Source organism: Ursus maritimus, unplaced genomic scaffold, assembly GCF_017311325.1.
Source record: "Ursus maritimus isolate PB19 unplaced genomic scaffold, ASM1731132v1 scaffold_19, whole genome shotgun sequence".
Lineage (NCBI taxonomy): Eukaryota > Metazoa > Chordata > Mammalia > Carnivora > Ursidae > Ursus > Ursus maritimus.
In genome coordinates this window covers 56425698-56442386 of record NW_024424341.1, presented here as the reverse complement: position 1 = coordinate 56442386, position 16689 = coordinate 56425698, and the positions used below count along the sequence as shown (strand labels likewise).

The 16689-nt window shown below is 55.0% G+C and overlaps 2 protein-coding genes across 3 annotated transcripts in view; one reads left to right on the top strand and one right to left on the bottom strand.

Annotated features, from left to right (window-relative positions):
• KDELR1 (KDEL endoplasmic reticulum protein retention receptor 1) overlaps nt 1-6117 on the top strand; it is a 9534-nt gene extending 3417 nt beyond the window's left edge. For both annotated transcript variants that reach the window (XM_040634252.1, XM_008684658.2), the window contains exons 3-5: nt 188-346; nt 4038-4290; nt 5359-6117. In XM_040634252.1, the coding sequence (XP_040490186.1) occupies nt 188-346; nt 4038-4290; nt 5359-5393 (447 nt within the window). In that variant the 3' untranslated portion in view covers nt 5394-6117. The remainder of the gene's footprint in view (nt 1-187; nt 347-4037; nt 4291-5358) is intronic.
• A 2616-nt stretch (nt 6118-8733) lies between these two features.
• SYNGR4 (synaptogyrin 4) lies at nt 8734-16165 on the bottom strand. Its single transcript, XM_008684506.2, has 4 exons — nt 15963-16165; nt 10641-10872; nt 9313-9452; nt 8734-9001 (listed from the first exon to the last, which is right to left on the bottom strand). The coding sequence occupies exons 1-4, from the start codon at nt 16053-16055 to the stop codon at nt 8771-8773; spliced, it is 696 nt and encodes a 231-aa protein (XP_008682728.1). The 5' UTR covers nt 16056-16165; the 3' UTR covers nt 8734-8770.
• Between the last annotated feature and the right edge of the window lie 524 nt (nt 16166-16689).

Genomic DNA, 16689 nt, shown 5'->3' with positions numbered 1-16689 from the left:
AGGGAGGAGGGGGCTGGAGATGAGGACTCCAGGGTCTGAGGGAGGAGGGGTGGGGGGTGAGGACTCCTGGGTCTGAGGGAGGAGGGGGCCGGGGTTCCAGACTCCTAGGTTGTCAGACCCCAGTCTCTTGGAGGCTCAGGCCCTGTGCTTTGAACTGAAGCGCCCTTGTCCTCATCCCCCTTGGCAGGTGGTCTACATTGCCTGTTCCTTCACCACAGTCTGGATGATTTACAGCAAGTTCAAAGCCACTTATGACGGGAACCACGACACATTCCGGGTGGAGTTCCTAGTTGTTCCCACGGCCATCCTGGCGTTCCTGGTCAACCATGACTTTACCCCTCTGGAGGTAGGCTACCTGGCAGGGTCGCTGTCGTGGTGGGTGGCGGAACAGCTGTCGACGGTGGACCCTCTCAGAGGCTTCCTTGTGCAGGGTTTGCTCAGACTTCCTTATTTTATTTTATTTTTTTAAAAAAGATTGTATTTATTTGAGAGAGAGAGGGAGAGGGAGCACAAGCAGGGGGAGGGTCAGAGGGAGATGCAGGCTCCCCGGATGCGGGACTCGATCCCAGAACCCCGGGATCATGACCTGAGCCGAAGGCAGACGCTTCACCGACAGAGCCCCCCAGGCGCCCCGAGACTTCCTTATTTTAGGACATACGAGTTCAGCACACAGTTTCGGGAGTCGGACGGTATTAATGAAACAGCAGCAGCACTCCTTCCAGGTGCTGCTCTAAGCGTTTGTTTGTATAGCAGCCCCATTTTACAGATGAGGCAGCTGAGGCTTAGGGAGCTGAAATGGCTTGTCCAAGGTCATTGGCTTAATGAGTAGCTCAGAAATTGGGAAGGGGGCCTCTGGAGCCAGGCTACTTGGATTTGAATCCGATGTCCCTTGGGCATGTGACTTGACCTCTCTGTGCCTCAGTTTCTCTATCTGTAATGTCCTGATCAGGTCATGGTGAGGATTTACGGATCATGTAGCAAGGTCTCGTGGTTAAACACAGAGACTGTGGAGCCAGAGAACCGGGGCGATTCAAAGCCAGCTTCTACTCAGCAGCTGTGGGACTTTGGGCAAGTCTGTCATTTTTCTGTGCCTCAGTCTCCTTGTCTGTAAAATGGGGATCATCAATTCCTAGTTCATAGGGTTCTAAGGAGAGGTTCATATTGGTAAAGCACAGCGTCTGGCCCTAGGTAGCAAGTACTGTGTCAATGTTTTTTTTGTTGTTGTTGTTGTTTTAAGATTTTATTTATTTGACAGAGAGAGACAGCGAGAGAGGGAACACAAGCAGGGGGAGTGGGAGAGGAAGAAGCAGGCTTCCCGCTGAGCAGGGAGCCCGATGCGGGGCTTGATCCCAGGACCCTGGGATTGTGACCTGAGCCGAAGGCAGACGCTTAACGGCTGAGCCACCCAGGCGCCCCTGTCAATGTTAGTCTAATGACTGAAGTTTAATACTGTGTTGATAACTTTCTCCTAAAAGTCGTGGTTTTTATTCCATGGTATTTTGGTAGCACCTGTACAAATTCCTGGGAAGAATTTTGAGAGGGCCAATGCCTCTTAAGGCCCGGTGGGTATCAGAAAATCAGAGCGGCCTTCCCTCCCCCAGACCCCCTCCGGCCTTGCAGGAAGCTGTCCCTGAGTGGCCACATGTGCTGATGTTTGTAACAGAGGCCACCGTTCAGGAATTTTACTGAAAGATCATGCTTTACAAATTTGGCCACATATTCAAAATATATATTTTTTTTATTTTTAAGTTTTTTTTTTTTTGTAATCCCTACACCCCATGTGAGGCTCAAACTCACGACCCCGAGATGACTTGTCCAAGGTCATTGGCATGCTCTTCGGACCGAGCCAGCCGGGCGCCCCTCGAAATACATTTCCAAAAGCACTGTGTAGGCCGGATTTGACCGAGGGCGACTTCGGCTCACGGGCCCCAGGAGTGTCAGAGGGAGGCCGTACCGTGCTGTGGCAGGAACCCTGGGCTTGGCTGTAGGCCCTGGTCTTTGCAAACATACGGTCCTCACCACTTTTCCGGAGCACTTACCCATTTTGCAGATGAGGAAACAGAGGCTGGAGGAAAGCACTGGGGCTTGCTCTAGGTAGAGGTGGCCAGACCAGAATCCAGGACCCTCGACTCCAGCTTTTGCAGTTCCCTCATTCAGAGTGGGGAGGTCACTTGTGCAACGTATTGGCACCCACTGTGTGTCCAGCTCTGCGCTGGCTGTTCTTGATACGTCATCATGCTGTCTGACCCTTGGCCACCGAGGGCGCAGACATCCTCATCCCTGTTTCTTGGAGCACTAAGGTGAGGCTCAGAGGGGAGAGCTCACAGGATTTGAACCCAGGTCCACCTGCTTGCAAAGCCCATGCTGTTAATTGGTGCATGCTAAAAAAATTTATTTTTGAATCCTAGAAGAAAATTACTCTAAGAATTCACACATTACGATTAGAGAAATTCACACGATGAAAATGGTGACCTTCCGTCTCCTCTAATGTCATAATTCTCTTCCCCAAGGGTGACCCCAGGGGTAACAGTTGGGCGTGCATCAATTTAATGGGTATGATTTTTGAGAGCCTCAATAAACCTGACTTGCTAAGAGCCGTGCTGGAGGATTCTGAGTGATTATGGGAGCAAATGCTGGAGTCCAGTGCCTGGGTAGGAATCTATTTCTGCCCATATTGTAGCTGTGTGACCTGGGGCCTCAGTCTTCTTATCTGTATAGTGGGGATAACAATAGGCTTCACCTCCGGGGATGAAGACATCAGCCAGTTAATACCCATAAGTTGGTAGAGCAGATCCTTGGATACGGTAAAAGCTACATAAGCGTGAGTTGTTACGAATGCAGTCTTGTGTTCCCCACTTTTCTTCCACAAACCAAAACAACTGAGGAAGAGCCCCACCTGCCACCTGGCCTTGTTCTCTCAGGGGAGGTTTCGGTGGGTCTGCAGACCAGAAGTTACCCCAGGTGGCACTTTCAGGCTGCTGGGGACTGAGAAGAAGCTGACAGATGTCTGCAGTCTCTCCTTCCCCCTCCTCCGATGCCCTGTCCTGCTCACAAATGATGACTGTCACTGCTTTCTGAATGGTGGCCGGCGACACACAAGCACACGGGGAGCTTGCTCCCACTCGCTCACTCATTCAGGCATCGACTGTGTGCCTGGCTCTGTGGCCCAGGAGCGAACAAGGTGTAGGATCCTGAGCCTCATGGAGCTCGCTCTTGTTCTGGTGAGAGCTGCCAGGAAGGAGAACGGAGTGGGTGATGTGACAGTCCTGGGGGTAGGACTGGTCAGGGGAGGCCTCTCTCAGAGGTGAGTGAGGCTGCAAGGAGGTAGAAGAGGCCAAATGTGACAATCTGGGGAAAGAGCTGAGGGAACAGCAAGTGCAAAGGCCCCGGGGCAGGAATGAGGACCGACCAGAAGGCTGCATCCCGGAGAGTAAAGGAAGGAGTAAGGGATGAGGCTGGAATGGGCCTTGAAGGCCACCGTTAGGAATTTGGAATTTATGCTGGTTGTGATAAGAAGCAGCGACTGGAGGACTTTAAGCCAGGGAGGGTGGGAAAATCAGCCCCATTTTAGAAATAAGGAAGTGGAGGCTTAGAGAATCTGGGTCTCTTGCCCAAGGTTTCACAGAAGGGAGGTCTCAGAGCCAAGATTCCAGCCTGGTCTGCCTCTTGGAGGGGCATGACTGCAAAGCACTCACGAGCACGGCCTCCAAACCCTTGCTTCGCATCCCAGTTGTGCTGCTTCCTGGCCATGTGGTCCTGGGCAAATCTTTGGGCCTCAGTTTCTGCATCCGTAGAATGGGAATGCCAGTGACAGGATCTCCCTGACGGGGTGGTGGCGGTGAGGATTGAATGGGAGTTGAGTGACGCAGGCAGAGCGGTGTGGGGTACACGGTGAGTGCCCGGTCAGCATCGCTGTTCCCGTTCTCTCTCCACCATCCCTGCGCCAGTGACCGCGAGGCCGTCTGCCGCCTGCTCACCCACCCTGTCCCCTCCCGCCTCACGCTGCTCTCTGCCCCTGCTTCTCGGGCTCCCCACAGATCCTCTGGACCTTCTCCATCTACCTGGAGTCGGTAGCCATCCTGCCCCAGCTGTTCATGGTGAGCAAGACCGGGGAGGCCGAGACCATCACCAGCCACTACCTGTTCGCGCTGGGTGTCTACCGCACGCTCTATCTCTTCAACTGGATCTGGCGCTACCACTTCGAGGGCTTCTTCGACCTCATCGCCATCGTGGCGGGCCTAGTCCAGACTGTCCTCTACTGCGATTTCTTCTACCTCTACATCACCAAAGGTAGGCAGCGCGGAGGGCCGGCTGTGGGGGCCCTCCCTGGGGCGCAGGCTCTGTCTCCCCAGCCCTGTAGCCCTCGAGGGATGGCAGGCTTCGTCTCCCAGCTTCTGGGGTCCCAGGCTCACCGTCCTCCTAGGAATGCGGACCACCAGCCCCTGCCTATCTAAGGACCAAGGCGTCATTCTCCTAGCCCCTGCGTCCCCGAGGAAAGAGCAGCGAGGCAGCGGGGGCGGGGGGCGGGGGGTGCTGCTTGCTTGCAGAGCGGTGTCCTCCCCTGGCCCCACAAAGAGCAGGCATCCCTCTCCCCAGCCCCTGGGCCTTTAGAGGACAAAGAGAGCGCAGGAGTGGCCTCTGACTTTTCCTCTCTCAGAATCTGTCCTAGGCCCTGCTCCCGCCCTCGGGTTCTAAATCCCATAAAAAATCAGAATTCCTACCTCCCCGGCCCCAGCAGCGCTCAGAGAAGGCAGGGCCTCCTCTCTGATGCTTGGCCTCTGTCCTCACCCTCAGGGACTCAGGCCCACCAAGATTCATTCATTCATTCATTCATTCATTCATTCATTCATTCAACCATCCAACAAATGTGTTGAGCCCTTTCTGTGTCCCTGGCCAGGGCTAGGCTCTGGGGATGAGGCAGAAGGAAAAAAGTTTTTTTCCCTCCCCTCCCCTGTATTCTAGTCAGGGGTGATGGTGAATGAACAAGGAGAGAGAGATGGTTGCAAACAGCAGGAGAGAAAGAAACCAGGGATGAGTCAGTGAACAACCGGGGAGGGTGAAGGGGCTGCTTTACACGGACAGTGGTCTGAGGAGGTGACGACGGAAGCAGGGAGCTGAGAAATGAGGAGCCGGTCAGTGTGAAGGAAAGAGGGGACAGTAAGGGCAGAGCGTGGAGGCAGCCTCTGGCCCCTCCGGACTGAGGCTGGGAGGTTGGGGGGTGGCACCGGGCCTTGGACCCTGTTCTTCTGAGACCTCCAGGTGCCTCTTGCCTGCATTGCTCAGCCCACCCCTGGGCATGGGAGGCCGTCCCCTCCACAGGGCCCCCTGGTAATGCCCACCCGCTCTGTCTCCTCGCAGTCCTCAAAGGGAAGAAGCTGAGTTTGCCGGCGTAGCCCTGGGCCCGGCCGTCCCTCTCCTCGGCGGTCCGCGAGAGGCGGAGGAAGGCAGCGAAAGACGGAGAGCCTTCCCGTCCAGGGGTGACTTTTTAAAGAACCAACCTCTCTGCACTTCCCAGCCCCCCTCCTGCCGGGTTTCAGGGGGGCGGTGGAGGACCCAAGTCTTGGGGAGCTCAGGACTTGGGTGTTTGTAGTTTTTTGCCTTTTAGAGAAGAAAAAAATCTTTCCACTATTTAGTTTTTGATTCTGATGACTCCTTTCTCTTCTACTGTCTGGCCCCCGATTTTTATAAACTGTTTTTGAGTGTCCTGTGGGACGGGGCAGGGTCGGAGATCATTTCCCTCTCCCAAGCCCCTCAGCTCCCTTCCAGATCCTACCCCCAGCCCCGCCAGTTGCCAAACACTAAATCTGTACACGCCCATCTGTCTGACCTCCCACCGTGGCCAAGAACACAGCCTCCCCGCCAACCCCCAACCCCCCAAAGTTCAGGACTGGGGAGAGGGAGGAGGGGAGGGACGATCTCCCTGATTTTTCAATATAATTTTTTTCCAGAGTTTGGGTTTTTTGGTCTTGTCCTCATTTTTTTGACAATGTAGCGGGGGCGAGGGGCCGGGCCTGGTAAAGGGGGTTGGCCTGAGGGTCACTGTGGCTCAACAGCCACATTTTTGTACAGAATTGATGGTTGATTCTTTGTTCTCTTGAAATAAACCGAGGAAAATGATGCCTCTTTCGCTACTCCTTGCCCTCTCTCTGGTGTTTGTGGGGCCCCTCCCGGCCCCTCTGTCTGCTTCTCCTTTATCTCATAGACAGCCTGCAGGTGACCGAGGCCTGGGAGGAGCAGGCAGGTGAGAAACGGGGTTCCCTAAGACTCTGAGTTGTGCCCTCACTCCTCACGGCTGTGATGGGCAAGAGGTTTCGGGGGGCGGGGGTAGAAAATCTTGAAGATTCTCTTTATCTTGGCACAGAACTTCCCTGGCGCTTCTCCTGGATCCCAGGGCTGCAGAGGACCTTCAAGAGCATGTGTTTTAGGGGTCACCAGTGGGCAGCCCCTGTCCTACCCCTCATTTGGCATTTTGTTGAGCCACAAGGTTTTCTTTAAAAAAGAAAAAAAAAAAGAATCTGTTGCCAGCCTTTAGACATCAGATTTTCACATTGAAATCTGGATTTCTGGCTTCTCTTGAAAAAAAATCTGTCCCTCTGACAATGCTGGGTCCTCGCTTCCGGGTGGCAACAGATGGCTAGGGCTGAATGGATGGGATGTGAGCCTTCCATCACAATCCCCAGGACTTGGCTGAGGGGCTGCTACCATTTATTATCGGGCTGACACTGGCGTTTTTTTTGTTTCATGGAGTTAAAAGCCGAGTATCTTTCACGTCTCCCTCCAGATCGGCCTCACATCTGGCCTGTTATTTCCTTCGCTTGCGTTACCTGCCTGGACCTTGTCAAGCTTTTGGAGTTTCCGCCCCTGGTTCAGGCAGACTCCCTAGATGTCCGCCAAGACCTTCCCGAGCCATGTTTGGTTCTGTAGGAGGGCTCTGGAAGCTTCGGCAGACGGGTAGCTGGCGTTTCCCGAGCCTAAGTTGCACGGATGAGGCCGCTGGACCCCGATAGCACCCCTGAAGGGGGCTACTTTGTGAAGGAGGAAACCAAGGCCTAGGGGCAAGTGGCAGAGGTGGCGTTTGTCCCGGGGCTTCCTGATGCCACAGCCTGTGTGTTTAGCCACCACTGTGTGGTTTTTCAACTGCTTTTGTTTCTTTCTTGTAAGCCAAGGCACCTTCTGTTTGCAAGAATTTTACCCAGAAGCCTGAGAGGGAAAACGCAGGAACAGGGCCTCTTGGGCTGATTCGGGGTGGGGCGGTGGCCCCCGTTCTGTGTGCGGTCTGAGCATCATCAGTCTAAATGTGGTCCAAGTCTTTCGTTTTCCAGCCAAGACAGCTTGACCCGGAGAAATGAAGTGCCACATCCCGGCTTATCCAGCTAGAGGGGGAGCGAGGACTCGTGCTCAGAGACTTCCTGTTTCGCACCTGAGAACACTGCCCACGCCGCTGCCCTGCTGCTGTTTTCCCGACATGCCCACAGGGACCACGTCCTACTTCAGGATCGAGCATGGGGCCTGCCACACAGGAAATCTCAAAAAACTAAAACAAAATAAAAGGGATCACAGAACCCGCATGTGACCCCCCCCATGACTGGTGTCCCTTTGTCCAGCTTGTAAATGAATAATGTTCTGCAGGTCACAGTGGCCCTCGCGTGGGTGTGTTTTGTTTGGCCTGTGTAACATTAATAGTTTTTCTTGCTCTCCATTGCCAACGAACTCCACGTAAAAAGAAGCAGATTTCTGATTGTTCTAGCAATACCAGAAGGTTCTAGAGTTTCGCTGTCCAATAAAGTAGCCATTGACTCCATTGAACCAATAGCCCTTGAAATGTGGTGGGTCCAGATTCAGATGCGCTGTCTGAGGCTTTCAGAAATTTTGTAGGAAAGAATGTAAAAGACCTCAATTTTTATACTGATGATGTGTTGAAATACATGATGACATTTTGGATATACAGGGCTAAATAAAATATATGAAAGTTAATTTCACTTGTTTCATCCTGCTTTTCTTAATGTGGCTACCAGACAGTTTAATACTCTGCCCCCCACCGCCCGCTGGCTTGTGTTACATTTTAATCGGACAGCACTGCCCTACACACCCCAGGCCCGTGGTGCTGAATGGTGGGTGCTGAGTGGAGGCTGCCACCCCGAGACACGGCCCCTGTCCCCGCTACTCCCTTAATGAGTGCTTCACTCACTGAGGTCACCTGCTCGGCCTGTGCCCGAGTCCCCAGTTGCCTTCTGGGTTCTAGAACAAAATTCCCTCCTCTTCCCCAAGACGGTCTTGCAAATGTTTGCAGACAAGGATCTCCCCTGGTCTCATTCATGGACTCACCGTCCCCTGTTCCTTGGTTTTGAGTTGGGTCCCTTGTCACTGGAGTGAGTGGAAGGGCTGCTCCCAGTGTTGGCCCTGGTTCTTCCTAGTGTTCTCTCCACGGGCAGAAGCGTTTTCTCTCTCTGAACGTGAGCTTGCCCGACCGTGCATTGGGGCCCCTCATGCCTCCTTCCTCTGGCCGGGGTGAGAATTGAAGGGGCCAAAAGGGATGTCCCCTTCCTGTCACTGGGGTTGCCACGCCACGGTGGTACCCAGATGGGAGAGTCTGGGAGGTGGCATGGAAATGGGGCCTCCTGCAGAGACCCCTGAAGTGACCTCGTAGGATTTCTCCCCACCCCTGGCCACTCAAAAGACCAGAGGGGAACAGACATGAGAAGGACAGAGGGCTGTTTTCAGAAACCCTTCTGGAGGGAGGATTATCTCTTTACTGATGTGGAGGAAGATGTCAGTTGTCGGGCATCATGGCGAGGCGGGGGGCCTTCGGAGTGGTCACATGGGACAGGGCAGAACCAGCATAACTCAGGTTGTTGGGGCCAGTGGTGGGTGTGTTAACAGGGCTGGCGGCGGAGGGCGGGGAGAGGGTAGTCAGCACCACACCGCCCTCATCCAGGGAGCGCTTGTAAGGGACTGGAGTATCATTCCGGAGGTCCTGGAGGGCCAGGTAGGCCTGGAATATCTGTGGGCAGGAAAGGGTGTGCCAGAGGCTGGCTTGGGTTAGGCAGGGGAGGAGAGGGACTGGGGACTGGCCTGGGAGGGAGACCAGGGTACGGTTGTGCTCACTGCTCACTGCACAAGGGCACCCAGCACGATGCCTAATGCTGGGCTGCATCTGCATGGGGGTAAGGGGAGCCTTCTTTCCAATTTTCCCAGTCACAGAAAAGACTAGCAGAGGCCCTGGAGGAGCCCTCCCCCACTCCCAGTGGAGCTGAGCGAGAGCGGAACGTTCTAGTCCCCCAGCCCTGCCCTCCATAGGGGGCCCATCCTCACCCAGATGAGGATGGAGAAGAAAGCGAAGGTGATGGCGGCCTTGGCGCTGCTGCTTCCCAGGAGAAACCCTTTGGGTGGTGAATGCTGCCACTGGTTGGCCAGGAAGCAGAAACCCACGAACCAGATGCCTGTCCACAGGACTGGGGGGTTGCAGGAGAGAAGAGGGGAAGGGGGAGCCTGACTTAGGAAGGGTAGAGCTGGGGTCTGGCTGAGTGGGCTCTCCTTCCCAGCCCTCCGTAAAGTGCACTGCTGGAGCGGAGCTGGGCTGTCTGCCACTGGCCACGTCTGCTAGCTGCCTTTCAATCAATTAAAATAGGATTGAAAAACGCAGCTTCTCTGCACTGGCCACACTTCAAGTGCTCAGTGGCCACGTGTGGCCAGTGGCTTCCATATTGGGGAACGCATGTATGGGACATTCCCATCTTCACAGAAAGTTCTTGTGTATGGCCCTGGATTCAATAATCCTTAAGGGCCCTCTCAGCCCTGAGACGCTGGGATCAGCCTGATGTGGAGGGGGAGGAGGTGGTGGGGACAGCTGGGATCAAACTGAGAAGAGGGAACCCCAGGGCCTGAGGAAAAGGAACTCATTTATTGGGTGCTTCCTGTGTGCCAGTCTCTATGCAGAGTACTCGGCTGTGGTCAGGAGGCGAGACTGCCACTCAGCAGCTGTGTGCCCAATTACAGAATCTCCTCAAGCCTCAGTTTCCTCCTCTGCAAAATGGGGGTCTGAGCAGGACTTCCCTCCTCAGGTGGGTCTGAGGAGTACATGAGACAAGGCACGTGGAGCCCCTGGCTCTGTGCCTGACATGTGGGAAGGGCCCAGAAAAGGTCAACATTACTCCAGGCCTCCTTTCTCTCATTTCATGCTCAGAAAAAGCCCTGCCTTGTGGGGGTTTTCATCCTAGCTTCTACTGAAGCTCAGAGAGGGAAGAGAGCCGCTGAGCCCACAGGGTGCCCAGGCACCCGAGTTGAGATTTCAAACTCAGGTCTGCCTGGCTCCGTGCTGGAACCCCACCTCCTGCCACCGGGTGGCTTTTCAAGAAATGTTCTGTGAAGAGGGGAGGTGAATGCGAGGAAAAAGCAGGGCAGAAGGGAGGCTTCTAGAATTAGCCTGGGGGTCAGAAGAGGTGACCCTTACACTGAGTCTAAAGGATGACTAATAATTCCCTGGGGGGAAACAGCAGGTGCAGAAGAGCTTCCAGAAGGGAGGGGTGAGGCCTCAGGTCACGTGTGGAGGACGGTGGGCTGGTGGGGCAGCGAAGGGAGGTGTCCTGGGGGCCCTAGGAGCTAGAGGGGCAGCTCTGGGAGGGCAGTCCCAGGGGGCTCACCAGCCAGGATGAAGTCCAGGAGCTGGAAGGCCGTCTTGAAGCGGCCGATGCGGCTCTCGTGGGCGTCCAGGGCGAGGAAGGTCAGGCAGCTGAAGAAAGCCAGGAGGCCGGCTCCTACAGCGAAGCTGCAGGCCACGTTGTTGCTATTGAGAACACAGTGGAGCTTCGAAGACTCGGTCTTGTTCTGGTAGCCGTCGGTCAGCAGGGAGGAGAAGACGATGAGGGAGAAGACCTGTGGGTGCAGGAGGGGGGTTCCCAGCAGGCCGAGCAGAGCTCAGCATCCACCAAAACTGCACATCCCCCTGGGTTCCTGCCTGGGAATGGTGGGCCCCGCTCCTCTCTGTGTCACACCCTCAGGGCCTCCACGCCATCCCTATTGCTCCTCACCCCTCTTCTCTCCATCCTACTTCGGTCTCGGCCTCTCCCCCCGGGCCCTCACCCTAGCCTCCCCCCTGGCCTCCCTGCCTCCAGTCTCGGCCCATCTGTCCGTCTCCCAGAAGCCCCCACGGAGGTCCTTCCACACCCTGCCTTCCTGCGTGGTCTGTACCGGTCTCCCTCTTCCAATTTCATCTTTGCCTCCCCACTCCCTCCCCCCTCCCCACCTCACCCATGCTCCCCTTCTGCCACCCCAAACAGGTTCCTGCCACCAAACCCAGATGCCAATACAAAACGCTTAGCGCAGTGCCTGGGACACGTGAGGAGCTCCGGGAGCATTTCCTACACATGATTATTCTTTGCCTGCAGGCCCTTCCCTCGGCCTGCGACTTCTTCCTCCTCCCTCCGTGCTCACCTCGTTCCTATTAATTTGTTAAAATAAATGTGAAGTATTCCAAACACACACATAAAAGTACAGGGAGAGATGTAACATTCCGTATCTAACAAACATTACCATTTTTCTTTTTTTTCCCTTTCTTTTCTTTCCCTTCCTTTCTCTTTCTTTCTTTTCTTTCTTTCTTTCTTTCTTTCTTTCTTTCTTTCTTTCTTTCTTTCTTTCTTTCTTTCTTTCTTTCCTTCCTTCCTTCCTTCCTTCCTTCCTTCCTTCCTTCCTTCCTTCCTTTTGCTTCAGGACTTTTTTTTACAAAGCCAACATAACATCGCCCATCCAGCAGCTCTCGCCTGTGCGTGCGGCAGACAGCGCCCTGTAGTACAGCAGTCGCGTCTGAGCTTGTCTGCTGCGGTGTGTATTTATTAAATGCCACTGAAGCACTCCATGAGTGTGAGCCCAAGCCAGCCTCACAGCCACCCTGGCATGTGGGTACTGCTAACAGCCCCGTTTCTTTCGATAATGGAACCAAGGTGCCGAAAGGCCGAGGAGTTGCCCAAAGCCAGTCGGCTGACAGGTGCCAGGGCCTGGGTTGGAACAGAAGCTGCCCAGCTCCTGAGCCCGCTTGAAGGCCCTGCTGTGCTGCCTCAAGCTGAATCAGCCGTCTGGAGGGCAGGGGTTCCCAGCAGTGCCACTGAGTGGAAGGTTTAAGCTCCAGTGACTTGTCCCAGACGTCACCATGCTGTGGGGCAAGGTCCACGCAGATATGGAAGGAACCGGTGTGTGTATGGGGTGGGCGGTGGGAGCTGCTCCAGGGAGGCTTTCTGGATGAGGTGACGGCTGTATGGAGTGACGCAGGATGAGAAAGTTTGTCTGGAGAGCAATAGGGAGCCACAGCAGAGCAGCAAACAGGGGAGGGTCTGAGGCCTGGTTAGAGACAGACTGGAGGGGGTGAGACTGGAGGTCAGGAGGCCAGGGAGGAGGCTGCGGGCCTGGGGTCTGGGAGAGAGTCAGGGTTTGAGCCAGAACGGAAGTTGTGGGGTTGGATTTAGGAGGAAATAAGGTGAGGTGTGAATTGCACATTAAAGAATGAGGAGTTTTTCAGGCAGACGGGGGGTGGGGGGGTGGGGAAGGAAGGGCATTCCGGGGGGGGGCATGTTGGCAAACTGTGTGTGCAAAAGCCAGATGCTGCAGAATGGGGCTCCTTCAGGGACTGGAAAGAAATTTCACTGGAGGGATGGAGGGTGAGATGAGGCTGGAAAAATGGGCGGGAGCCAGAGCCTCAGAGGCCTTGAACACCAGATGGAGGGGCCTGGACTTGAAAGCCATGGAAAGTGAAATTTCTTACTTGGATTTAACTTCAGACATGGAAGGGTTCTGAGCAGAGGGTGGCCAGGGTCTGACTTGGCCCTGGAGTCAGAGAAAAATCTCCAGGGTTGCGATGGATTGGAGAGGGCACGATAAGAGAGAGAGAGAGAGAGAGACAGAGGGAGAGGGAGAGAGAGAGAGAGGCTGAAAGACCAGAGAGAGGATTGGTGGGAAGGCCCAGGCAGAAACGCCGAGGCCTGAGCTGAGGTCAGAGCTCTGGGGAGTCCAGTGATATTTAGGACGTAAAATTGGACTTGGTGACTGACTGGATGTGGTAGTGCTGGGGACAGAAGTGGGGGAGTAGGTGAGGGGAAGTGAATTCCTAGAATTCAAATTCACTAGAATTTGAACTCCTCCTGGATAAGGGCCCCTTCTCTCTATCCCCACCACCAGCTTGGACCTCAGCCAGCTTGCGTTGTGAAGGAATCACTTTGGACCCTTCTCTGCTCCTGCCCCGCCCTTCCGACGGGGATGGAGGCGGCAAAGGATCGGCCCCTAAACTCCTCAGCTTCCGTCCATGCTCCTCTATCCTTTCCCTTAATTGTCTTCTCCGAATGAAAATCATAATATAACAATGACAACCAGTCCCTCTTCCGTCTGGCACTTCAGCATTATCCAAGGCTGTTCACATCCATTCCCGGTTTTGGAGCTAGGAGTCCACAGAAGGAGAGCATCTCGCTCTGCTGCTCGGGGACAGAGCCAGGTCGAGGACTGGAAGGCCCATCGATCATTCGAGCCCGTATCCATTTTACCTGCTCTACCTCCCTCGCACCAGCCCCACGTGGTATATGTTCCTGATTCATTTCTGTTTCACAGGTGATAAATTGGAGCCATTACAGTGGAGTGGAAAGAGCCAGACGCACCCGACTCCGCCAGCTGTGTGGCCTTGGGCAAATCATTCACCTCTTGGAGCCTCAGTTTCCCAGTCTGTCTCGGTGCTGTGAAGAGTGGGTGGGGGCCTAGGCCTGATGATGGTTCTCATGATTGGCCCAGAGAGGGGAAGTGTCCTCTCAAGGTCAGTCAGCGAAGGAGGATGGGACTGGGATCCGGCCCTCCTGACCTCCGAGCCTGTGGGCGAACTTCCTCCACTGACCCTGAAAACCTTGGGCTTCCGTGTGAGCCCCGGGCACTGGAGACTCAGGGAGGGGGCTCAGTGAGGCCGGAGGGACCCAACCCCCTGAAGCCAGAGTCCAACACCCTTCCATGCCCTCTTTGGCCCGTCCCCAGGGAAGGAGCAAAGATTCATCAGTTAAGGCACCAGCTGGCAGGCGGCAGCGAGAAGGACAAGAGCACCAGCTGCCCAGAGACTCCCTACCGAGGAGCCAGGCCAGGGGGGAAGGAGGAGAGGACGGGCGGGAGGGCGGATGGAGGCGGCAGGCAAAGTCCGTGACCAAAACGTCTGGCACGCTCCGTGGCCCTTCCCTCCCCCTTCCCCACGCCCGTCCACACCAGCTGGGCCTCCTTCTCCCTTGCCACCCGCTTTTCCTTCTGAAGCTTTGGAGGTGTGAGAATCCTATGACTTGCTCGCCAGCTGGGTGATGACCTTGGACAAGTCACTCAACCTCCGTGAGCCTCAGTTTCCCCCTGGGTCAAACAGGGGTAGTTAATGCCCATGTCATAGGGTCATAGTGAGGAGAAAATCTAACGCCCATGAGGGACTCAGAACTGGGACGTGGAATTCCTAATTCCCCTCTTCCCCTGGGGAGGAATGGCAATGTACACGAGTCCCTGTCACCCTCAGTCCCCCAGACCCATCTCTCTCCTTGCTCACAGAAATGACTTGTCCTAATAATAATTGCTAAAAAAAAAAAAAGCGTGATTAATAATTTCAGGCCCATGCTTATCAGTTTAGGGACATAAACTGGTTTCACTTTCAGAACAGTCTTTCCTACCAGCAGGGTATCAGGGGCCTTTTCTTACACATGAGGGTAATAGAGGTTCAGGGAAAACAAGTCACTTTCTCAAGGTCACACAGACATAGGGTGACTGGGTACATTATCCCCCAAAAATCAGGAGCTTTCGAGAATGAAGGGTGGCGCTACAGCGGATTCAACCAGGCGCGGCCCAGGCAAAGCAGAGACTGTGCCACCCCATGTGGGCAGCATGTGGCCGAGCCAGGGTTGTAAGCCAGGCCCTATGGATCCTCCTCCATCCACAGGTTCCAAAGGGGCAGGAAGGAGAAGCTCTGGGTTAGGACCCTGGATTTGATCCACCTGCTCCCATGACTCCGATCAAGTCTCATCATCTCCCTGGGCCTCAGTTTCCAGCTCTGTCAAAGGAGAGCAGTGGAGCTGGCACAGCATAAAGCCCGGAGCCGCAGCTCTAACCCCCTCAGGGACTGAGGTCCAGAGAGGCGCAGTGATTGGCTCCAGGTCACACAGCCGAGTCTGGAGTGAATGAAGATTTGAGCCCAGATGCCTTGACTCTGGCAACGTGATCAAACGAACACGTATAAAGCTCTCGCTGGGCACAGTGCCTGGCACACAGTGACCACCTAACGCCTGGTATCTTAGTTCTACATGACATACTCTCATCCCCCTTCTGCATACCTCTTCCTTCCCAGAGGGCCCGGCCCCTACTCCTGTCCTGGTCCCTTGTCTGAGAGGCACAAAATGAACGGGCTCTGGCATTTCGCAGACCCCAGTTTGAATCTGAATCTCAGCCCTCCCTGTTGCTGTGTGGCCTTAGCCAACACTGTCCAATGGAACTTTCCACCATGGCGGAAATGTTCTAGATCCGCACCATCCACGTGTGGCTGGTGGCATCTGAAAGGTGGCCACTGGAACTGAGAAACGAAAACTTTTATTTTAATTAGTTTAAATTGCAATAGCCACATGGGGCTTGTGGCGACCCCATTGGATAGTGCAGCCTTTAAACAATGGTTTCTAAAAAATAAAATAGACAGTGATTTAACTTTCTCTGATGCTCAGTTTTCTTATCTCAAAAATGGGGCTCATCGCTTGTACTTGGAAGTGTTGTTTCTTCCTCCGAGAGTTAATTAGCGCTCAGGGAAGCACAGGGCCTAGAGTGAGGTGCTCAGTAAAAGGTGACTCCGGTTATTAGCTCCCTTTTGCTTTGTTCTCCCAATCCAGCTGCTTCCTTCCCCCCGACTCCCTCCACATTGTGTCTGAGAGGTGAGAACTCCTGTTTCCTGTCACCCATGGGGCAGTCGGGCTACAGGAGGACCTCACCCCTGCAATGATCCGTGTGATGGTCTTTGGCCTCTTCAGAAACTGCACGGCTTCACTGTCAGCCAGGTCCTGGAGGCTTTCGGGGATGTGCATGGCGGTTGCTCTGCTTCTGGGGTCCTGGGGGGCGTGAGCGGGGATGCTGGGGTGCGGCCTTCTGGGCACTGCCGTCCAGAGGCTCCAGGCCCACCCTGGGCTCGGCTGCTGCAAGACAAGACGGATGGTGGGAGGTCAGAGTCAGAGGCATGGGGTGAAGGAGCTGCCAGGGGTCCCAGGAATAGGGGCATGGGGTAGAGGGTTCTGGGGGGAGGGTCCCAGGAATAGGGTTGTGTGGGGTGATGGGTTTACCAGGGTTGGAGGAGTTGAGGCTTGGGGGTGAAGGAGCTGCTGGGGGTCCCAGAGGTGGGGGTGCCGGGCGAGAGGGTGGCTGAGAGTCCCATGAATGGGGTGCAGGGTAAGGGAGCTCCTGAGAATTCCAGAGATGGGGTACAGTGTGGAGGGGTTGCTGGGGGTCCCGGAATGGGGGTCCCAGGGGTCAGGAATGCAGGCTGAAGAGGCTGTCGGGTGAGGGGGCTGCCTGGGGTCCCAGGGATGGATGTGCAGGGTGAGGAGTGTGGGGAGAGGCCTGGGAGACTGGGGTCACATCCCTGACCCAGGAGCCAGGGGGCTCATTCTAAGGACTGTGTTCTCTGGGTGAGAAGCCGCAGGTAGGATTTTCCAGGGACTAGGG